Source organism: Lemur catta, chromosome 12, assembly GCF_020740605.2.
Source record: "Lemur catta isolate mLemCat1 chromosome 12, mLemCat1.pri, whole genome shotgun sequence".
Taxonomy (NCBI): Eukaryota; Metazoa; Chordata; class Mammalia; order Primates; family Lemuridae; genus Lemur; species Lemur catta.
The window spans coordinates 86932577-86956317 of record NC_059139.1 but is presented as its reverse complement, the minus strand read 5'-3'; the positions used below and the strand labels follow the sequence as shown (position 1 = coordinate 86956317).

The 23741-nt window shown below is 35.4% G+C and overlaps 1 protein-coding gene across 3 annotated transcripts in view; it reads left to right on the top strand.

Annotated features, from left to right (window-relative positions):
- CEP120 (centrosomal protein 120) overlaps positions 1-23741 on the top strand; it is a 75715-nt gene that overhangs the window by 33627 nt on the left and 18347 nt on the right. For all 3 annotated transcript variants that reach the window (XM_045566280.1, XM_045566279.1, XM_045566281.1), the window contains 7 exons: positions 667-849; positions 3061-3157; positions 3254-3406; positions 4635-4724; positions 10974-11066; positions 12432-12593; positions 16699-16821. In XM_045566280.1, the coding sequence (XP_045422236.1) occupies positions 667-849; positions 3061-3157; positions 3254-3406; positions 4635-4724; positions 10974-11066; positions 12432-12593; positions 16699-16821 (901 nt within the window). The remainder of the gene's footprint in view (positions 1-666; positions 850-3060; positions 3158-3253; positions 3407-4634; positions 4725-10973; positions 11067-12431; positions 12594-16698; positions 16822-23741) is intronic.

Here is a 23741-nt window from a genome sequence, read left to right as displayed (position 1 = left end):
AAAATGAGATCTGTGAAATGTCTTTTACTTTCTCAGAGTATTACAATTCAAATTTATATATTATTTTAAAAGGAAGAATGAAGGGTAACTAAAAATTATCTTTGTGAGAATAATGTTTGAAGAGTCTTCTTTATTGCATAGAAAAAAGTTTAAAGAATGAAATAGTACAGTCATTTGTCATTTAATGATGGAGATACGTTTTGAGAAATAATGTTAGTCATTATGTAATTTCATTGCTGTGAAAACGTAGTGTTCTTATATACACCTAGATGATAGCCTGCTACATACCTAGGCTAGATGGTATATCCTTGGCTCTTAGACTACAAACCTGTTACAGCATGTTACTGTACTAAATACTGTATGCAGTTGGAACATAATGGTAAGTATTTGTGTATCTAAACATATAGGTGTAATAAAAATATGGTATTATAATCCTATGGGACCTCTTTCGTATATGTGGCCCATCACTGACAGAAACATTGTTACATGGTACATGACTGTATTTCATTTTGCTTCCTGTGAAATTGAGCCTTTAATCTAACAATTGTACTAGATAACATTTCAAGTAACAAAAACATCTTTGACTACATTAACAGAATTCAAAGATTTTAGTTCAGAAGAGACTTCAGAGTTAATAGGTATGAACATGTTTTTTCTATTCCTTAGGATTCCATTGCTGGTTGAATTATGGCATAAGGATAAAATGAGTAAAGATTTACTTCTGGGAATTGCAAGAATCCAGCTTTCTAACATCTTGTCTTCAGAAAAAACTCGCTTTTTAGGTTCTAATGGTGAACAGTGTTGGCGTCAGACTTACAGTGAAAGTGTCCCTGTTATAGCAGCACAAGGGTAATGCATTTTGTAACACTGATCTTCTCTTTGCTATTTTATTCATACAATGATTCTGAAGAGCCACAACTTCACCCTTTCATATTTTCTTTTTTCCTGATTTTTCTTCTTTGACCTGAGGGGACTATGTATCCCAGTTTACTTTTTAGCTTTCTGATACCCATTTTATCTCACAAAAGTAAAGAATCTTTGCTACTATAGTCCCATAATACTTACTCAAACTAAGTATTTTCCCTCCCCTCTCTAGTCTGACAAGTTAAAATTCAGGATCTAGTTTTTTATTTTGTATTTCAAGCTTAAATTTATAAAGTATTTTACATTATTTTGCATTGGGAATGGCTGTGACTGTTTTTCCACTTCAGAAATGTTTTAATTTCTGCCTCAAATCTAAAGTCTGAGGATGTAAACAAATATTAAGCAGTTGGAGGCAGGTTTTTTTTTTTTTTTAGACAGAGTCTCACTCTGTTGCCCAGGCTAGAGTGCCGTGGCATTAGCCTAGCTCACAGCAACCTCAACCTCCTGGGCTCAAGCAATCCTCCTGCCTCAGCCTCCCAAGTAGCTGGGACTACAGGCATGTGCCACCATGCCCAGCTAATTTTTCTATATATATTTTTAGTTGTCTATATAATTTCTTTCTATTTTTAGTAGAGACGGGGTCTCGCTCTTGTTCAGGCTGTTATCGAACTCCTGAGCTCAAACGATCCGCCCGCCTCGGCCTCCTAGAGTGCTAGGATTACCGCGCCCAGCCGGAGGCAGTTTTTAAAATAATTGTTTTTTTGCCCTGAATTTCATTGTCGTGATGAAAAACTTGAGTTTTTCACATGTTTTAAATAAAGTATTTGTTAATTTATCTTTTTGAAATTAGTAATTAAAATTAAAATTTAACATTATTTATTATATGCCTTTATTTTTAGAGCATAGTAAGGACATAGAAGGAAGTGTAAGGCTCAGTAAAAATTTTAAATCTAAAAGTATTATTGAAATTTCTTCCCTTATTCCTCCCCATTCATAGCCACTTCCAGAGACTGAAGGATTTTGTAAAAACTTTTATTCACTTGGGAGATCTGGGAACAGGTGTCTTAGAGAATCAGCTGTTTGGTTAACTGAAAATTTTTTTTGTTTTGACTCCTTTTATTAAAAATAAATTTCCCTTAAAAATTTGCATTCTGTTCTGTCATAAGTAGAATATGACCAAATCACTAATAATTAAAGCTATTTTAATGCTGTTGTGAATATTTTATTGCCCTGCTCTGTAGACAGAGAAGTTTTAAAAGATTTACCTAAGTGACAACTTCAGATATGCTCAGGAATTTCTCTCAGATATAGTAGTGCTTTATTTTACTTTATTCATTTCTTCTGAAATCTGTGAGATTAGAAGAAAATGTAAAAGTTGATTAATTAAGAGCTCTAATTGTGAGATCTATTCATTAAAGTTTTGTTCAACTGGCATACATTTGATTTAGATAAAATGGTGGGGTTTTTTTGTTGCTAAGATTTTATTTTCCTCTCATATTTTTTCTTGTTTTCATTTAGTTAATGATAAATGTTACATGCAGGTCTATGATTCAAAGAGGTGCTTGTTATGATCAAAATAATGTATAATTATCCTACTTTTAGGAATTATCCTGAGGCAATGCTTGAATCCAGTAAAAGAATTATGTACAAGTATGTTCATCCCAGCAAAAAAGAATTCAGAATAACCTATATAATCAAGAGTAGGGGAATTGTTAAATATATTTTATTATATAAATTCATTAGTTATTTTATAGGCAGTAAAAATCACATTTTTAAATTAAAAATGCTCCTGATGTAAATAGGAAAACAGGACAAAACTGTATAATGTTAACATACATGCCTACATGTGTATCTACATATAAATAAAGAGGAAGGAAATAAATATTAGTAGCAATTACCTGTAGGCAGTAAGATTTTAAATTTTACCTTTATACTTCTCAGTTTTCCAAAAAATGTATAGCTGTTGTAGGTCATTCTGTAGTAAATATGATATATACTTAATAGGGTCTTCGTGATGATCAAATCATGTATATGGAAGGTCTTGAAGCCTGTAGAAGCTGCTACAGTTTCAGCAGCAAAAGTGTCAAGTGTAAGAAATGTTGTTTATTCCTCAACATTAAAACACTGGGGAAATAAAAGGAAAAATAATGTAAAATGTTTCCATGAATTTTAAAATATTTTTTATTTCATTTGTAGGTCAAATAACAGGATAGTAGATCTTTCTTACACAATGACTCTAGAAGATTATGGACTGGTAAAAATGCGTGAAATCTTTGTCTCTGATTCATCTCAGGTAAATATAATTGAGTTATCGAATTTGTTTTTAAAAGGGATCTAATATATGTATATGTGTGAGTGTGTTTAAATGTGCTTTTTATTCATATCCGAGGGTCTATCTGCTGTACAACAGAAGCCATCTTCTCTTCCTCCAGCACCTTGTCCTTCAGAGATCCAGACAGAGCCTCGTGAAACTTTAGAATACAAAGCAGCACTTGAACTAGAAATGTGGAAGGAAATGCAAGAAGACATTTTTGAAAATCAGGTTACTTTTTAAATGTCACTTCAAACAATCTATTTTTGTTTACTTCGCATGTTTTTCCTTCTCCATAGCAGGGTTTTCTATATTCAATGGGTACCCTATCTAGTTTCTTTGAATGTCAGCAATACCTAACTTTTAAAGAAAAATTGAGAATGAAAAAATACTTGAAATGTGACAACTTGGCAGTCCTCACTCAGAAGGATGCCCAATTTTGTCCATGATGGTTGGACAAAATTAGGAATGAAGGTTACTCTTTCAATCTCAGGTCCTCATTTGTCATATGCTTCTAGAACCTGGCATCATCAGTCTCCAAACAAGAGAGTTAGAAAACAGAACCCATTGTTAGCCCTATATGCTCCTGAATTAGACTCATATGAGTGTGACTTGCCTTAGATATCCTCCTTTTATTCTTTAAAAAAAAAAAAAATGGAGAAAAAAAGAATGGGGCAGAGGGAAGAGGTGTGGCAAGGAAGGGCCAGGCAGTGAGCTTAAGGAGGGCCGGAGTGCTCATGGCGACCCTTTGCAGGCTGTGAGAGGTTCTGGCCACCTGGGTCTGGGAGAAATCCAACTTTGGCCACGCCAAGTCACACCGGCATCTCGTGGAGACCCACTGTCACAGTTACAGGGTTCATGCTGTGCACTTCCATACGATACAGTTATTGATGAAAATAAAAGTATTGCCCTCCTATCAAATGGAAAATTAATTTTATCGCTGGATAAAGACAGTTATGAAGAAGATGGACTCTCTAAGGTCACCCATTTAAAGAAGAGCTGGCAGTAGTGTCTTCAGATGCTTACAGGCTCGTAGGACTTATACAGGATTGTTCCCCAGTCCAACCAGAGGCCCAAGAGCAAACCCTGTCCCTAGGGAGAAAACCTGCAGCAGACTCTGGGCCTGAAGTGGAAGGAACATGTCTCCCTCACATCCCTACTCCCCAGCAGCAGCGACCTCTGCTGACTCTGAACCACATCCTGAACTTAAGACAATTTGAACTTGGATCCATATTGCACTTGAGAAACAGGGAGATATCAGAGCTCCGTATACTCATGACTCCTTCTCTTTCCCAAACCCAAGGTCATGAAGGTAAAATGTGAAATTAAAAAAAAAAAAAAACAATGCCTGAAAAAAACATGTTAGTGATTATTATTGGCTCTTTAATTGAAAAGAACTGATTCATTTATTTGAAATATTTGGGGTGTTTTTGTGATTTTATTTTTCTTCCATTTATAGCTAAAGCAAAAAGAACTGGCTCATATGCAGGCTCTTGCAGAGGAATGGAAGAAAAGGGACCGAGAGAGAGAATCACTAGTAAAGAAAAAGGTAATAAATTGTGAGAAAATTGAGGGAGCAAAGGAAGAATATTAATGATAACATCTTATATATGCATTAAAGAAAAATCTCTGGAAGGAATAACTAATTATAGTGATTATGTGTTGGTATAGAAGAAGTGAACAGATGGGTTGGAGTAGGAGGGAGGCTTTTCACTGTAAGATGTTTTGTGCTTTTTGGATTTTGAAACATGCAACTGTGTTACCTATTCAAAACATGTATAAATATAAAAAAAGACTACTCTAGAGAAAAAGCCTACTGATGTATGAAAAAGAAAATAGCACACTTCAGTATATATAAAAATTACATTATAGTCTGAAAGTTAAGTCTTGCTCCTGCAGTCCCAGATGCTCGGGACGCTAGGCGGGAAGCTTCTCTGAACCTAGGAGTTTGAGGCTGCGGTGAGCTATGGAGCCACTGCACTCCAGCCTGGGTGACAGAGCAAGACCCCAGCCCTAAAAAAATAAATAAATATTAATAAAAAAGTCTCAAAAATGTTTAAGCTACTTTTAAGAATTAAATCATGAAATAAATCACATCTGTAAAAATGATAACATGAGACCATCTGATCTTATTCCAGAAAGGAAAAGTTCAGTATTTATCCATTTACACTCAATTTATTAAATAAAACAACCCTGACAATTAGACTTATTTTTGAATATTGTAATTTTAGGAATTTAGAAATACGTTAGTGTCTCAGTCAGTATTCAGCCTCAAATTTGAGGGGATGACTCTGCATGTCTCCAGTGCTCATTCTCTATGCGTCTCCCTCCTCTCCTCACAAATTCCAGTTGCCTCAGCCTCTCCAGTGTCCAGTCTGTTTCCTCAGCTCAGCGAGATTGCTAGGCTCTGTTTGCGTTCTCCTTCCTTGAGCTAGTGTGGAAATTACCCTCAGGCAGTAAGCTAGAGTTTCTGTAGGGCTTGCCTCATTTGCTTCCTTCCTGTCTCTTAGGGTTCCTAGTCCTGTGCTGCTCATTGCCCAGTGTCTGAAAACAGTTTCACATATGTTGTTCAATTTGTGTTCGTAGAGGTGGGCAGTTTGTCTTTGATGGATAGAAGGAGAAGTCCCACAGTCCTTTGACTTTAAAATGACCATTTCAGCTTTGTCTAGCTTAATTCTCAACCATTAAAAACTTGAATAACCAGTGAGCTTTAAAAAAAGCTAAAAGAAAAAGATAGCAAGACTACTTCAAAGCCTCTATTCTTATGAAATGTTCAAACAATAAAAATTATAATAGTTAGAATACCTCACATATATTTAAACATTATACTAGTTTTGTTGTTACTAAAAATGAGTTTTATATTAAGTAATATTTGCAGACCTAATATAATATTAATTGATCTGAGTAAGGTGGAAAGTATCATTTTGGTTTTTTGAATTTTTCATCTAGTCTTAATGACAAGATGAGTTTATCTTTAAGCCATTTTCTTCCATGCTGTTGAAGAGTTTTTCTGAGTTGAGGTTTGCAAAATTCAAATCAGGAAAAATTTTGAAAAGTTAATAAAATTATAAGAACTGTGACAAATCTAATTTGTGCCATAATTAAACTTTCTTTTGAAAAAAAATCAGTTTTAATGTAATGAGGTAAAAAGAAAACCTCCCGACATAACTTTCGGTTTGTTTTCATTTTGGCAATAATGATCTTTTCAGTTAAAATTTTTGATTGGTTTCCATGTATCCAACTTTTACCATTTCAGCTTGAATTGATGAGCTAGTTAATAACTCGTGTTAGAAAATAGAATATGATGGGCTGGGCATAGTGGCTCATGTTTGTGATCCCAGCACTTTGGGAGGCTGAGGTGGGAGGATCGTTTGAAGCCAGGAGTTTGAGACTTGTCTGAGCAACATAGTGAGATCCTATCTCTACACAAAATAGAATTATCAGCCAGGCGTGGCAGTGTGTGCCTGTAGTCCCAGCTATTTGGGAAGCTAAAGCAGGAGGATCACTTGAACTCAGGTGTTTGAAGTTGCAGTGAACTATGATGACACCACTGCGCTCTAGCCTGACAGCTGAGCAAGACCCTATCTCAAAAATAAAAAAGAATATTCTGCTTGCCTAGTAAGTGGTTAAGCTGTCTGTTTGAATTAATCATATTGCAAAAGTAAATTTAAGTTTTAGATTTGCCATTTTCTTTCAACCTTAGTGCATTTGAGACTAAATACTTTAATTCATTTATCTTAAAGTGTCTTATCTTGAAAGAATATTGTGAACTAGGGTGTGCTAACATGTGATCAGCTTTTTAAAAATTTTATAAGCCACTATAAAATGAAGTCACTAGGGAGAAAAAAGTTTTTCTTCAATATGATGAAATCGTTCAAAGCTAAATGCTCTGAAAAATCTCACATTGTATTCTTTCATCTTTTTTTTTAATTTAAAATTTTTAGTTATTATGGGTACATAATAGTTGTATATATTTATAGGTTACTGGTGATGTTTTGATACAGGCATACAATGTATATTAATCAAATCAGGGTAATTGGGGTCACATATAATGTTTTTTATGTCAATCATATATGAGTCTTTTCTGTTTATTTTTATTTTGTTTACCTGAAGTTTCTTTTAACACACTGTATAACTTCTTTCATACTTTGAAAGTTTACCTGAAGGAGTAAATATACCTGGTTCCTGTTCTGCCATTTGGAGCAGTTGAGATAATGTTTACTTGTCTTACGTATGACTGCCCATCGGTTAGCTGAAGATGGCTTTCATATACCCACAAAGAAGGAAGACCTCAGTTCTACATAAGGGGGCTATGAGGAAGTGTTTTATAGATAATATCATGCTTTCACTTGGGTGAAGATTAGTAGATATTGCCAGATGGACCCAAAGGGCATTCTAAACAGAAAGTCCCTTGAGCAAAGGCAGAGAGAGAAGTTTGACATAGGCTGTGCATTGAGAAAATTGTATGTAGTTTGATGTGGGAGGAAGAGAAGAAAGGGTGTGTCTCATATAATAAAGTAGAAGAGATTGACAGAGATTATGAAGAGTTTAGACTAGATCCTGTAGGCTTTTTCAGCCAGTCTTCTCTGAGAGAATGAAGCCCTAAGGCATCCATTGTTGGTAATGAATTAACTTTTCCTGTGCGGTTAGAGTGGTAGAGTTAGGTGCCATTTTAGGAGAGGATGGAGGAAATAATCACATGAAGAACCCTGGTTGAGAAAGGTAAAAATTAGAGAAAAATTTTTTAATGGAGATTTTTATATAAGGGAATAAGATAACTTTTGTTTTAGAACAGACATTCGGATGGAAATATAGTGGATGGAACAGAGGAATGTGAAACTCAAGTCCTAGAGTCCAGCAAAGCAATAATCTGTATAAAAGGCTGAAAACTAACAGTAGCAATAAGGTTGTGGAGAAAAGATTACAGAATGGGTTTTAAAGAGATGATGTTAAGGAAGTTTACAACCTCAGGCTTTACGGGATCCTCAGTGTTGCCTTACAACCCTACTGCTTTCCCTAGTCAATTCATTCTCTCCCTCTCCAGAACAGTTAATTCACAATGTTCTTCTCTTATCAAACAATCCTCCCTCATCTTCATCCAGTTTTCTCTCTCCCCTTTTACAACACTTCCTCTACTGGGCTTCCTTGAGACTATGCTTTCCTAGTACTGTATTTGTGTTGTCTGCAGTGGTCTCTCCTTCCCAATTTTCATGCTAGATCCTCCTCTTTATCCCAAACTCTAAATATTGGCTTGTCCCAGGGTCCATTCCTCAGATCTTTTCTCATTCTACACTCACTTTTTTGGTGATTTCACCCACTTTCTTGATACTATATACATCAAATTGTATGTATTATATACACACACACACACCCCTACCTACTTCCATCCCCAACTTTCCTTATGCCCTTGGCTATTTAGTTGCCGGCATTGCCAATTGGCTATCTAATATGCATCTCAAATTTAATGTTTCTGCAAACAGTATCTCCATCCTCTGTAAATTTTCTTCTATTGATTCCGCACCTTAATAAATAGCACTACTTTTTACTCAGTTGTTCAGGCTGCAAGCCAAGTCATCCTTGACTTTTTCATTCCACATCTGATTCATTATTAAATCCTGTTGGCTCCACATTCAGAATGTATCCTGGAAACCACTTTCAGCCACCTCCTTCACTATTGCCCTGGTTTAAGCCATCGTGATCTCTCTCTCCTAGATTACTACAGTTACTTAACTTGATATCTGTTCCTTCAATCCTGGCCTCTGTACCTTGTTATATCCATACCAGCCTGAGGGAGGCTTTTAAAATTTAAGTCAGATTATGCCCTCCTCTGCTCAAAACCCATCATACTACTGCTCATCACACTTAGAATGAAACTCAGAGTTCTTACTAGGACCTACAAGGCCTTATATCCTTATATGATCTGTGTCCTGGCTTCTTCTCTAACCTCATCTTCCATCAGCTTTCTGTTCACACAGTCTGTTCCAGCCACACTGGCCTCCATGTAGTTCCTCAAACATGCTAAGCCACCTCTCTCCTTAGGGACTATGGAATGCTCTTTTTTCAGTGATACTTTCTGATCTCTGCTCAGAATAATCTCAGTGAGATTCTCTACCATTTCCAAAATAATGCTCCCCCCCCCCCCCCGTCCCCAGGTATTGTCTTCTCATTCTGCTTTATTTTCTTCATAGCATTTACTTATATTATATATGCCCTTGCTTGTTTATGGTCTCTTTTCCCTCAAAATATAGGATCCATAGAGGATGTTAGGTATATAATAAGTATTTGTTAAAATAAAAAAATGACAGGTTTTTATACATTTTTGAATTTTGAGATATGAGGAATATTGATGTGTTCAGCAGGTATTTAGGTCTATTGGCCTGAAACTCTGGCAGGAGTTTTGGCCTTATAATATAAATTTAGGCGTTCTTAGTACATATAATGGTAGGTAGATGAGCTCACCCAAGGAGGTCATGTAGTATGGGAGGAAAAGACATCCTGAGACAGAACTCTGAGAACACAGATGTTTGAGTGTTTATATTAGTGATTTAAGGACATAAGGCATGCTTGTAAATGAACCAAAACTAGATGGTAGAGTTAACAGAATTCATATATAAAATGACCCTGATTGGTTGGTATGCTGGGCCTAAATCATCACAATTCAATTTAACAAGGGCAAGGGTCAAATTCTGTAGTCAAAACAGTCACGTGGACAATGGGCATAGTTATGCCAGATTTAAAAACAAAAGCACTTTGACATTAACAGTGTGACTAGGATCTTTAAATAGCAAATGCAATTTCACACTAAGGTGATAGACATGGGTTGTCTTAGTCTTTGGCAGTACACTATCTTTGGTCTCTGAACTGGTGAGATCACATCTGGGTATTATATTTTTGAAAAAACTTAGTCTAGAACCTCTAAGATATCAGAAGTTGTGGAAATTATAATATGTGAATTCAAATTTGTGTTTTTTCTTCTCTAAGATAAAGACTAGGAAGAGATGTGATGCCTATTACCAGTCTCAAATAAGTAAACATATGTTGTTTTTCCCCCTCTATCCAAGGGTAGAAATAGGATTAAAGACTAGACTGTAAGGAGTATCAAACCAGGGCTTTACTGGCAGTAGGAAAGAGATCAGGATAGGGCCTGGGACCTGGAGACAAGTTGGTGAAGATGGTGGAAAAATTAGTCCAGAAAGTTCTAGTAAAAAATGGTTGAAAGATAGAAAACCAAGAGAATCCTGCATCCGATAAAGGTAGGCCTCCTGTCCTGAATAGGATTCATATCCTTAAAAACAGAGCAGAGCAGAACTTTAGGCCTAAAGTAATTGGGTTACTAGGCTAGTGGCCCAAGCAGGGATTCAGTTACTGGAACTGTAGTAAAAGGTCAGATATGAACCAATAGGAGGACTGAATGGTAACTGAATAGCTGATCTAACCACAGGTTTAGTTCTAAGAATTATGAGTGTAAGTGACAGAGGGCTTCAGATGTGTACTAGAGTATTGAGTTAGGCAGATTTTAAGGAGCTAGGTTTTGACTAAGCACAAGATTTTACTAGCAGCGTGATTGCCCAGTAGGAATGTGGACTTTCTTGGGAGACTGAATATCTCTAGAGATACGTGAGTAGTTGCTAGGTGGACTTCTTTCCTTAGAGTACAGCAGAAAGAATTCCTGCTTTGAATTGGTAGATCTAATTTGTGACTTTCCTATTCTCGGATCCTCTGTTTCTATGAAATGTGTTTTTGAATTTATGTGTATTTTTTTAATTTGAGGAGAAGGTAACTTTTTACTATATTTTAGGTGGCTGAATATACTATTCTAGAAGGAAAACTTCAAAAAACCCTAATTGACTTAGAGAAGCGAGAGCAGCAGCTTGCTAGTGCAGAGTCAGAGGTATGTCATTCGTCTACCATTTTTCTTTATTTTGCAAAGAGTCTTTTTATTAAGTTCATACCATTAATTTTTGCTGTATACTCATAAAATATATTTTATAGCACTTGTCTTTCAGACAATGTGGAGAAAACTGTTCAACTGGGTAAAGCATGTCTTATATGTTAGAATGCTAGGAATAGGTAGAAAAGTGTTATTTGAAATACTTAACTATTATTCAGCCAGCTTTTGCTGACTTCTACAGTAGTGGATGTTTGGGATTAGCTTTCCTATTATGTGGAAGGAATGCATAGTTGCACTGCTTAGAGAGAAGAAAAAATGTAGCATAGGCTCAGGGGCATAGAATCCTGATTTTGTTTTCAGGGAGAAGGGAATTTCCCTCGTTCTTGACCATTAAAGATTAGGTCCCAAGAAGAGATGAGAACTTGTCAGTATTATGCCTAGTTAGCATTTTTATTAGGGTTTACACTAAATGTTTTAAAAAATTTCTGTAAATATCATTTCAAAATAATTAGTATTTCTTCCACGTTAAATTTATGTGCCCCTTCCCTAACCAACATGTGTTTCTTAAAATTTTCTCAGCAAATCACCCCAACCATATCATTATACATTTTCTGGGATTTCTGAATAATTTAGGTGTTTAAATTTAAATATAAGATAGATTTTTTCCCCCTAATACTAAGGGTCTGTTACCTACCAAATGATCAGGCAGTGAATAAGGTTTCTAAAAGAAGAAAAGAAAATTGGGCATATTTGCTTATATAAAAGAGAGGTTTTGTTTAAATGGGAAATTTTAGTGGTTAGGGCCTTTTCTACTGAATTTATACAAGTTGTATATGGATCTTTGTATATACTTGTGTATTAGTATTAAATTATGATTGATTGAAAATAATATTGGTGGCTGGGCATGGTGGCTCATGCCTATGATCCCAAAACTTTGGGAGGCCAAGGTGGGAGGATCATTTGAAGTTGTGTTTGAAACCAGCTTAAGTAACATGGTGAGACACCATCTCTACAAAAAATACAAAAATTAGCTGGGTGTGGTGGCATGTGTCTGTAGTCCCAGCTAGCTACTCAGGAGGTTGAGGCAGGAGGATCACTTGAGCCCAAGAGTTTGAGGTTGCAGTGAGCTACGGTCACACCTCTGCACTCCAGCCCAGACAACCAAATGAGACCCTGTCTCAAAAAAGAAAAAGAAAATTTATAGTATTGGTACACTTGAACATTACCTCTCTAATAACTAAAAATGACACAACAATAAATTTGTTGATGTTCTGAACATTTCACTCTATAGAAGGATAATAGAATGTTGAACAGTATAATTCAGCTAGTAATAGCCCAACCTCTTAAAGATGCCTTTGTTTTAAGCTCCAAAGAGAAAAAAAGGAACTGCAATCAGAACGTGAACGGAACATGCAAGAACTTCAGGATTGTATCCGTAGAGCCAAAGAAGACTGTGTTCACCAAGTAGAACTAGAAAGGTTAAAGATCAAGCAGCTAGAAGAGGATAAACACCGACTTCAGCAACAGGTTGGATAAAATACTTGTCATCTTTTTACACTGTTTTGTTGCATTCTGGAAATAACAGAAGTAGTTCACTAATTATGAAAAGTGGTTAAAATCACAGTAATTTGGACTGTTAATCATATTTATTGCACTGAGACACAAATAAACGCTTTAACTTGGATCTTCTTTTTCTAAGTTAAAGCTAAGGGCTATCATTGGAATATTTTTCCTGCCCTTATAACTATTTGCATGAAATTGTACTATTTCAGGTCACTTCTAACTTAAAATCTTTTTCTGATAAATCTCCTTTTAGCAAACATAGATATTCTTCATGTTACACTGGACCAAATTCAGTTAAGGACCAAATTTCATGAGAGAATTATCTGTGCTCCTCTGCATTTCCTCACCTCACACTCGCCTCTCAACCCTTCCTGCTCTGCTTGCCGTCCCTGTCCCTCCAGCTAGCCAGTTGTCAGAGAAGCCATCAGTGGCTAAGTCACTGAGTTCATCGGGCATTATTCATTTCTCATCTGACTAAAACTTACTGACATGAACACAACATTGTCCTTGTTTTTTATATTCTCTTCTCAACTTCTGTATCTTCGCTCTCCTTGTTTTCCTCTACCTTTCTGGCCACGCCTTAGGCTCTTTTGCGGGCCTCTCTTTCTGTATCTAGTCATTAAATGTTGGGCTTCCTCCAAACTCAGGATTTACTTTCTACAAAACAATCTTATCCATGCCCATGACTTCAGAGACTATATGTACATCTGGGACTTTCACATTTATACCTAAGACCCTACCTTATACTTTAGACCCATATACCTGATTGCCTTTTGACATCTTTACTCGGATATCTTAAAGGCGTTTAAAACACAATGTTGTCCTTCTATTGATACCTGACCCTCTTAACCTGTAAGTGTTCTTTATTTCAGTAATGAGCTCCTCTAATCTGTTACTCATGTTGCAGCTAGAATGATATTTTTGAAGTTTGGGAATCCTGACACTCTCCTCCTTACAGCCTTTCAGCTTCCTCTTATTGCTCAGAGGATAAAGATCAGATTGATTACCTCCCCTGCAAGCCTCTACATGGTGTGGGGCCTGTCTCTCCAACCTCACCTCCCACTCTTTCACCTCTGCTGTATGTTCTTCACATACTGGTCTTCCTTCAGTCCTCAAGCATGCCATACTCACTTCACCCAAGGATCTTCGTGTGTGCTGCTTTTTCTGAGCCTAGTGAACTCTACACATCCTTCAGTTTTCAGCCAAAGTATCATTTACCCCAAGAGATCTTCCCTGACTCCTGGTCCCCAAGTCTAGGTCAAGTTTTTGTTATATGTTTTCATGGGACATTATTCTCATTATTCTCCTTTTCTTTTTCTTTATGATATGTTATATCAGTTTGTTTTTATTTTCATTAGTATGATAATTTAATCAGCATCAGATTATTTGGTCCATAGAAACTGTTTTGGTTTATAGCTGTATGCCAGGAGCCCATCAGCATATAACAGGGGCTCATTAAATATTTACTAAAGAAAAGAAGAGTCAGAGTGTTAAAAATTAAGTTTATCTTTCTTGAACAATTTCAGTGTAGATTAGATATGTATGATGTATGCCTCCAAAGTCTTCAGTAAATTCTGTCATGAAGAACAGTTTACATAGCAGCTCAGGGTCAGTTATGATCACAGTATTTAGGTGGTTGTAAGTCTGAATTTGATTGTTACTATGGGGGGGTCTCATTTAAAACATAAAAGATAAAGTTGTAAAAGTGAGCAATTATGATGGAATTCACCAGTAATGCTTCTCTTCTTTCATTTATCAGAAAGATTCAGCCATGTAAAACAAAAGCTTTTAACACATATTAGAATCACCAGAGGAGCTCTTGAAAACATTCATGTCTGTACCCTGTCACAGACTGGTAAAATTAGCTTACATCTTTGTAGGAAGAACCTTGGTGGGAAAAACTGAAATTGTGGAAAAATTAGCCAGGGCACACCACTGCTCTAAGACTTGGGGGCAGGAAGGACAGGGGAAGTTTCCAAGATGCCAAAATCGCTAAGTCCATGAAAGTATACGTTTCACATTTTATGTGTAGGAAAACTTTTTAGGCCCTTACTCTGACCTTTATACATGTGTTATACATACAATTCTAACTAAATGGGTAGAAGGGACAGTTAAACACATTGTCAGTGAGTGCTTAATGAATATAAAATATCTATACTCAAATAGATAAAAGCAGGTACCAGGACTTAAAAGAGCCAGCATTACTTAATAGCTTACTGCTTTACAACCTGATTGTAATACAATGATTGTTTATGGTAATGTCCTGGAATGTTGAAGAAACTACCAAATGTACTATCAAGTTTCTTAGCTTTTATTTAAAATAAAAAAGTGAGAGAAATACTTTAGAAAGGTTTCTATTCAACTTTGGATGTTAAAAGAGGTAAACTTCAGTTATATGGAAATTTCTCATGTATAGAACACCTCATGACCTAAAGATGCTAGAAAAATCTTAATTAGAATTGTGTATTATTGATGATTTAAGTTACATTTTTGCCAGAAATTCTCAGTATTTCAAATTTAGTTAAGTGTTATATCTTAGGAAAGAGATCTATCTTTGGCTTATCTAATGATGGATACTCATATCAGTATGTGTTTTTGGACAGCATCTTTAACAATTCGTGTTTGCATTTCATAAAAAAAAATCCCAAGCCAGGTGCAGTAGCTCACGCCTATAATCCTAGCACTCTGGGAAGCCAAGGTGGGAGAATCGCTTGAGGTCAGGAGTTCAAGACTAGCCTGACCAAGAGTGAGATCCCGTTTCTACTAAAAATAGAAAATTAGCAGGGTGTGGTGGCGTATGCCTGTAGTCCCAGCTACTCGGGAGGCTGAGGCAGGGGGATTGCTTTGAGCCCAGGAGTTTGAGGTTGCTGTGAGCTAGGCTGATGTTCTGGCATCTAGCCCGGGCAACAGAGCGAGACTCTGTCTTAAAAAAAAAAAAAAAATCCCAGATTCAAAAAGAACATCTTTATAGCCTCTTTTTTTTCTTCTTCTTCTTCTTTTTTTTTTTTTTTAAACATTTGAAACTGTTCTAAGGGAAATTGGCTGGCATGTTTAGTTAAGGCAGTCTACCTCATTTTTTCTTCTTTTTTCTTTTAAGGAAGCATTGACTGGTTTCATTTGAGCATTAGGCAATGAGGTCTGAATTTTATTTTTGCCCCCACAACTACCTACCTCACTAGCTCTTTGGCACTGCCTCAATTTTTTAGCTCTTTGACCCTCAGTTTTCTTACCTGTAAATATGAAGGAGTTGAACCAGAGAATCTTTACATTTTACCTTAAGTTGTAATAGTATTTGAATTTGCAAAATTCATATAATATCAAAATACAAGAATTAAATTGAGCTTATTTTTATTTTCAAAGATGATAATCTGGTATATCTTTTCTTACACCTGACATCCTAAGAAAAGTGTAAAGAAAGTATCAGTATTTCTATAAGGTGACTTTTAAATTTGCCATTTAAAGTTTAACAAAAAAATTTTCATGATACTGGTTTTATAAGAAATTTCATACCTTTCAAAAGTTTGTGTCAGTTGATTGACTGTATTTTTTTTTTTTTTTTTTTGAGACAGAGTCTCACTCTGTTGCCCAGGCTAGAGTGCAGTGGCGTCAGCCTAGCTCACAGCAACCTCAAACTCCTGGGCTCAAGCAATCCTTCTGCCTCAGCCTCCCTAGTAGCTGGGACTACAGGCATGTGCCACCATGCCTGGCTAATTTTTTTCCATATATATTTTTAGCTGTCCAGATCATTTCTTTCTATTTTTAGTAGAGATGGGGTTTTGCTCTTGCTCAGGCTGGTCTCGAACTCCTGACCTTGAGCAATCTTCCCGCCTCGGCCTCCCAGAGTGCTAGGATTACAGATGTGAACCACCGCGCCCGGCCGATTGACTGTATTTTTAATTACTAGGGTTCTTTATTTTCCTTATTATATTATATATCCTTTATGTATTTTCCAAATTTTCTACTATGAACACGCTTTAGAATAAAAAAATCTGTTGAATTGAATTCTGTACTTTTAAACTTTGCATATCATTGTTTTAAAATTGCTATAAATACTTTTTTTTTAATACAGCTTATTGAGGCTGAAAATAAGTATAAGATTTTGGAAAAAGAATTCCAACAGTTCAAGGATCAGCAAAGTAACAAACCAGAAATCCGTCTACAGTCCGAAATAAATCTTCTCACCTTGGAAAAGGTACCTATGTTAATTTTGGCAGTTTAACTAGTCCTAGTGAACAGTTTTGAAAAATCAATAAATAATACTTGTATGTACAGTATAATAATGTTTCACTGTAGTGTTCTAATATCAAATAAGAATGCATCAGAGAATTTGAGGCACATGACATTATTAGTACTTGAATTTCCTGGTTTATGTCAAGAAAGTTATAGCTTATATACTAGAGTCCTTGGGTTGCAAACAACATAACTAACCCTAGGAATAAAGGAATTTATAAAACTCTGAGGAGGCTGAAGTACCATTTTCAAAACATGGGCAGAAACCAGGGGAAGCAAGATACAGCCAATACCCTGTCACACAACAGTATACTTAGGATGCTCGAGTTGGTGCCATCACTGCCATGTCACTGGATTCCATATCCTCTGATTCTAGTGTCATACTGTTAAACTCTCAGTTTTGTGGTAGCCATTGTGAATGTTCTGTGTATCGCTATCCTCTAGATTCAATGTCCTAGACAGGAGCATTCATTTGAACTACAGATTTGCACTCCAGCTCTCAGCTTGAAAGAAGGGTTATTTGTCTGATTTTGTTTTCTGTGATTAGAAGTCATGTCTTGCCTCTCATTTATATTTGGATTCCCCCACTAACAGGATGTTCAGGAGTTAGACATTAAAAAATGTGTCATGTCCAACAGACAACCTAAGTTTAACAGTATGGATTCCTGCATTTTATGATTTGTTGATTTTTAAGCATCATTAAAAAGAGATAGCATACACAGGAAAATAACCTTTAACAGTTTAAGGATTTAAATTGTGCCAGCCGTTCCCTGTCTTTCCCACTCAGCTTTGTATTGAAGGCTTCTTTGTTCTTTCACTTCTATAGATTCAGCCACTAGGGGGCACTAAAGGAAGATTGGTGGGTAGGAGTTGAGAAAATGCCAGGGTTCTTTCCATCTCTCTCTCCCTCTCTCTCTGCTTCCCTTATTTTCTCTGGCAGTGGTTGCATCTTTTTATGGTTCTATCTTCCACCAGGCAGCCCTTCTCTCCAACTTCCTTTGGGCAATCTAGTTCACCGGACAACAATGTTCCATCAGCATTTCCTTTGAGCATCACCTTTGAGTGTCATGTTAGCACTCAAAGTTTTGGATTTTGGAGCATTTTAGATTTCAGATTAGAAATATTGAACCTATAGTAGTAGTTTACAAAATCAAAATAAGGCTGATAAGAGAATGCTGGAAATAAAGGTAATTTTGGCCATACAAGGGAAGGATGCTAAGTTAAAGAATTCAAATTTTACTTGGTAAGAGTAGTCAGAGATTACTTCCAAGTTTATATGGTTGGCTTAATGGGTATAAATGATGAACATGGTAAAACAGTAATCAGAAAGTAGCATTAGGGAGCAAGAGATAGACAAAGATTGGGGAGAATGGACTGAAGAATAGCAGTGACATCAAGAGTACTTTTAAGCAAAGTAATGACTGGTCTGTGTTAAAGTGTATCAGGGAGAGGAAGACCACTGAATAGTTTCGACACCTTTTATTTATTAACTCCAATACTCAAAACCTCAAAGTTTATGTTGAGGTACTATAATCTGATATATTAGGCTATAGGATAGTTTTTTTTTGTTATTATTATTATTTTTTTTAGAAACTTCTAATACTCCTTGTGACTGTTTCAGAACTACTGCCATCCAAACTAGATCATAAACTTTCCAAGGCAGAAACCATGTTGCAACTATTTTCATATTACTTGTGCTTACAGCACCTGTACCTTGTAGTACTGAGAAAGCCTTTTTAATAGTTTTAAAGGACTAGCACAATCTTTGTTACTCAGAATTTTCATATATTCATTCATTCAGCAAAAATTTATGGAGGGCATATTGTTTGTCATCTTGGTACAAAAAGGTTTTGAGATGTTAAGTTCCTAGGACTGTTATTAGTCTTGCACTAAACAAGACAAACAGATTCCTCAAGGAGCTCCAGATCGATGAGATCATTTTTATTAATCCCATGCATAATAAAAGTAATAAAAAGGGTGGTGTCATAGTGAATGTGGCAGTGTAGGCGGCATGGCAGGACAGATGCCATTCCACATACGGTGGTTAAGGAAGGGCTCTTTGAGGTGATGACTAACATTTGTATAGAGACCTGTGAGAAGAGGAGTGCCAGCAGTGTGCAGAGCTATGGGAACTGTGTCCAGGGATGGCTGCGAAGGCGATGAGGTGGGATTAAGCTTGGATTGGTTGATAACTAGGAAGAAGGCCATCCTAGAGCATAAGGGGAAGAGAATGTACAAGATGAGGTTCAAAATATGGGCCTTTAAAGCCATGGCAAGGAGTTTAGGTTTTGTTTTTATTCTAATACGGTTGTATTAATAGCATGATAGTACTTAACAGCGAGGACACTAGAGCCGGGTGACCTTGGTTCAAATCCTAGCTCTGCCGCTTACTAGCTGTGTCACCTTGGGCAGGTTGCTTTACTTCTCTCTACTTATCTTTTAAATGGAGGTAGTAAGGTTGATAACAGAATTAAATGACTTAATATTTGTAAAATTTAGCTCAGAACCTGGGACATTGTTTATATTACTTAACACTTATACTTACAGACATAAAATTTAAATAATGAGATACCATCAAAACGTTTTGAGTAAAAGAGTAACTTGATCTTTACATTAAAAAAAAATTCTTCACCTAGTGTGTAGAAAGTACATATAAGAGTATAAGACCTGTCCCTCTGGCTAAAGACCCATATATTTAACTGCTTACTCAATGTCTTTTCTTGAGTTCCTTAGAGCAGTAGTTCTCAAATGTTTTGGATTCAGGACCCTTTATACTATTAAAAGTTATTGAGGACTCCAAAGCACTTTGTATCTGTTGATAATTGCTATATTAGAAATTAAAACTGGAAATATATTAAAATCTTATTTTAAAAAAATAAACTCAATATTAACATAAATAACATTTTTATGAAAAATAACTTTTCTAAAACAAAAAAATTTGAGAAGAGTGACATTGTTTTACTCATTTGCAGATTCTTTAGTGTCTGGATAATAGACCTCTGAATTTTTATATCTGGCTTTGCATTCAGTCTGTTGTGATATTATGCATCATGTTTCCTCTGGAAAACTCCATTGTATATTCATGGAAAAATGAAAATGGAAAAGACAAATATAATGTCTTAGTATTATGATGAAAATAGTTTCAACCTCCAGGACCTTGGGAGGTCAGCACTTGGGTCTTCAGATTATCTTAGCATGTCCAAAACTAAACTCAGTCATCTCTCCAAACTCATTTTTATCTAGTGTTTCTGAACTCAATAAATGTTTCTGTAGTCTGTTAACTGCCGGGCTATCTTGAGCTACTTCTTATCCCCACATTCATTTAATTGCAAAGTTTTGTTGATTCTTTTCATACATATTTGGACAATCTCTTCATTTTTCTACCAGTGAACTTGAATCCAGCTGGACATTCCCCACTTCTCTTTTGATAAAACCAAGTGTTAAAGTATTTTGGTGTTTATAAATATGAATCCTATAGCACCTACCAGAAATATCTGAAGTATTAGACAATATCTCATCAATTCTCCCAAGATCCAGTAAGTTGGTGTCTTAAGGGGATTTCAGTTTTACCTTGGGGAAATTCAGAGACCAGGTATCAAAATTATAACAGAGGCATTATCTGATTATCTCTGAATATGGATTGGTTGAGTGCTAATATATACTATAGAAGTAAATTTTAAATGATTTTTAGAATTCTTTCTTTCAACTCTATATTTACCAAAAGGATAAAAAAAATATTAAACATATTAAAAGTATAAATAGTATCATGAACCTGTTGAGAGAGAAAAATATGTAATTGAACTGCCTCTGTATTAGATCTAATGAATTCATCCAGCTCTCCAGCATGTTTAAGTGCCTAAAAAAAACACAAGGCTTTTCAGTTCTTCTGAAAATTCTTTGTAAATCTTTTTGGAGCCAGAAGAGGGCAGAATCTTATTTCTTAAATAGTGACAGAGATAAAAGCACAAAAAGGAAGACACAAGTGAAAAAGTATCTGATTTAGTCTGTAAGTTCTGGTTATGTCTGATTGAGAGCTTTTTTCTTTTCTTATTACCCATTTTTTTAAACATAACACACATAATCCCATTTTCACTGAAATGGTCTAAAAACAAATTAACATTAAGATAACAGTTTTACCAAACGTAATTCTTGATTCCTTTTACAGGTTAAATATCCCTTATCCAAAATGCTTGTGACCAGAAGTGTTTCAGATTGTTTAGGATTTTAGAGTATTAGCATGATATTTTCCAGTTCAACATCCCTAATCTGAAAATCCAAAATCTGAAATGGGTCAATGAGCATTTCTTTTGAGCATCTTGTCAGCAATCAAAAAGTATTGGGTTTTTGAAGCACTTTGGATTTTGGCTTTTTGAGTTAGGGGTACTGAACCTGTATTATATAAGAAGTGAATAATGGTTTATGATTTTCTTTTAGCTAGGAAATGTATTTTATGTAGCGTGAAAATAATTGGGACTTTTAAAAAATAAAATATAGAAAGCATATAATTTAGTAGGACATATACAGGTTGAAAAGACAAAACATTGAAAGAATGTAGATATTTTTGAGCAAGCTAAAATTTATATATTTAAGAATATTTGATATCTATTATATGCCCATCCCTGACTTAGGGCAAAAGGGAAAGATAAGAGAAAATAAAAGAGAGTAAGGGAAAAAGTACCTTATCTTTTTGGGACTTCACTTTGAAAGAGTTTGTAATGTAACTGGGTGGTGACCTAGCAGTAAATGACTATGAATAATCAAATCTTTATTTGCAATAAAGAGAAACCACTTGGTGTTCAGAATCTAGTAGTTTTAAGATAGCTTCCTGTAGAGATAGAATTTGAGCTGAGCCTTAAGATTTAGGTAATAAGTAAAAAAAAAAAAAAAAAAAAAAAATTGGCAGGCTCAGGAAGTACTTTGGGCAAGGAGAGGGGACAGCATAGGGGACATAAACCTGGTCTTGTTGAGTTAGGAATAGGAATTATATTTTGGAATGCCTTGAATTCTAGGCAGAGGAGTTCGGGCTCAATACTGTAGGCAAATAGTAGCTAATGTAGATTTTTTTAGTAGAGAGTCAGTTGTTTTAATAGTGGTTTGCAGGATTTGTGGGTAGAATAGATTTGAAGCTGGGAAGACAACAGAACCTCTTATAGTCAAGATGAGTTGAGAAGAGCCTGGGCTAAGGAAGTAGCAGTAGGAATATAAAGGAATAAACTTTGAAAATATTTCAAGAGAGAAAACTATAGTTCCTCGTGACAGATTAGACCTGTGAATAGAGGAGTAAGAGACAAAGACAATGAAGGCTATACCTCTAGGAGAGAACTAGAATTGCAGATATATCAAGGGCAGAAACAGCGAAATTGGGAACCAACAAATGCTAGTCTATGCTTTTAGTTTTCACTAGCCTCTGAATTGACTCTAGGTCCTGAGCTGAGTTTTCCTTTCAGGAATGTATAACTTGGCTTATAGTATTACCTCAGTCATGGACCAAGAAAGCCTAAAAATAAAAATATAAGTGCAAAGGTTTCCAGAAATTTCAGATCTACTTACAGTAAGGGCTCTTAATGTAAGGTCTTTGAATGTCCTGAAATTGTTATCAAAATTTTAATTGTGTGCATTTTTCTGGGAATTAGGTCCATATATATATTTCTTTAGAATCACAGAAACATCTATGTATTTTAAAAAAATAAAAGTTAAGAATCATTGATTTGGTGATAGGAATGAATTAGAAAAATGATGTTTGTGTCTCAAATTTGCTAGCTACAAGTTTTTTTATTCGTTAAAAATAAATTATATGTATAACTATACATGTGTTTTAAATTAGTACAACTATGCAAATGTGAATTATTTTAATAATTATGGCAAAACTGATATAACCAACCCAGAAAGTTTTTTCTGATGGAGCTGGTCCATTGTGTATAAGTAATCCCTCTAGGTTCATCTTTGCCCTAACCCTCATCTTTGGGCCCATCCAATGTACTAGACCTTATCTAAGACCCATGGACAGGATCAACTTTTATAATTGAATATTACTGTTTTATCCTACAACTATAAAAAGGGGTTTTTTGTTTCTTCTGACGTATGGCCTGTTGTTAAATTACCAAGTAATATGTATAAATCTTTGGGACATAAGTGGAAGAGATCATCTGTGATAATCTCAGCAGTGTTATTCAACTTAAGATGCTTGAGTCTAGTTGTGAAATGTTAACACATTTAAATCCAAGTACTAGGGATTTGTAAAGCAAAAAAGACCTTGACTCCATGTAGTCGTATATCACTGCAGAGACTGTTCTAGTCTTTTGTGAAGGGAATTTGGCAATCTGCCTTTCCTTTCATTTTATTTTCATCTAAGTTTCTGCAGTTTAAATTTTTGGATAGTGTCTTCACTTTTGTTTTTCTGTAAAACATTAAGAGCTGTATGTATGGGAAAAACTAGACTTGATATAAAAAAATTAGGCCAGTTCAGAGTAACAGTGTTTTACTGTAATTCAAGCAGATTATTACATTATCACTTAATAGTAAAACTGTCTGTTGGCTACATGAATTTGTTTGGTACTTGGTTTGAAACACTGAGTGAGTACATTCCAAAATACAGCCAAGTTGGCTTTGGTTCATACACAACAGATTGCCTGCTGCAAGTATAAATAACCATATTTTTTAATTGAATCACTTTAGTGTTTTTCTTTATATATTTGAGGAAAAATAAAAAATAGAAGATGTGTGTTATTAGGAACATTATTTTTCTTACTCTTGGGTTTATTTTAACATTCTTAAAATATTTTTGACTTTGTACTCTTTCTTAGTAAACTGCTTTCTTATAAAACATTTCACTGTTTTCAGAGTTCCATGGTTTTGCCAGAAAATAGTTATAATGAAGAGAAC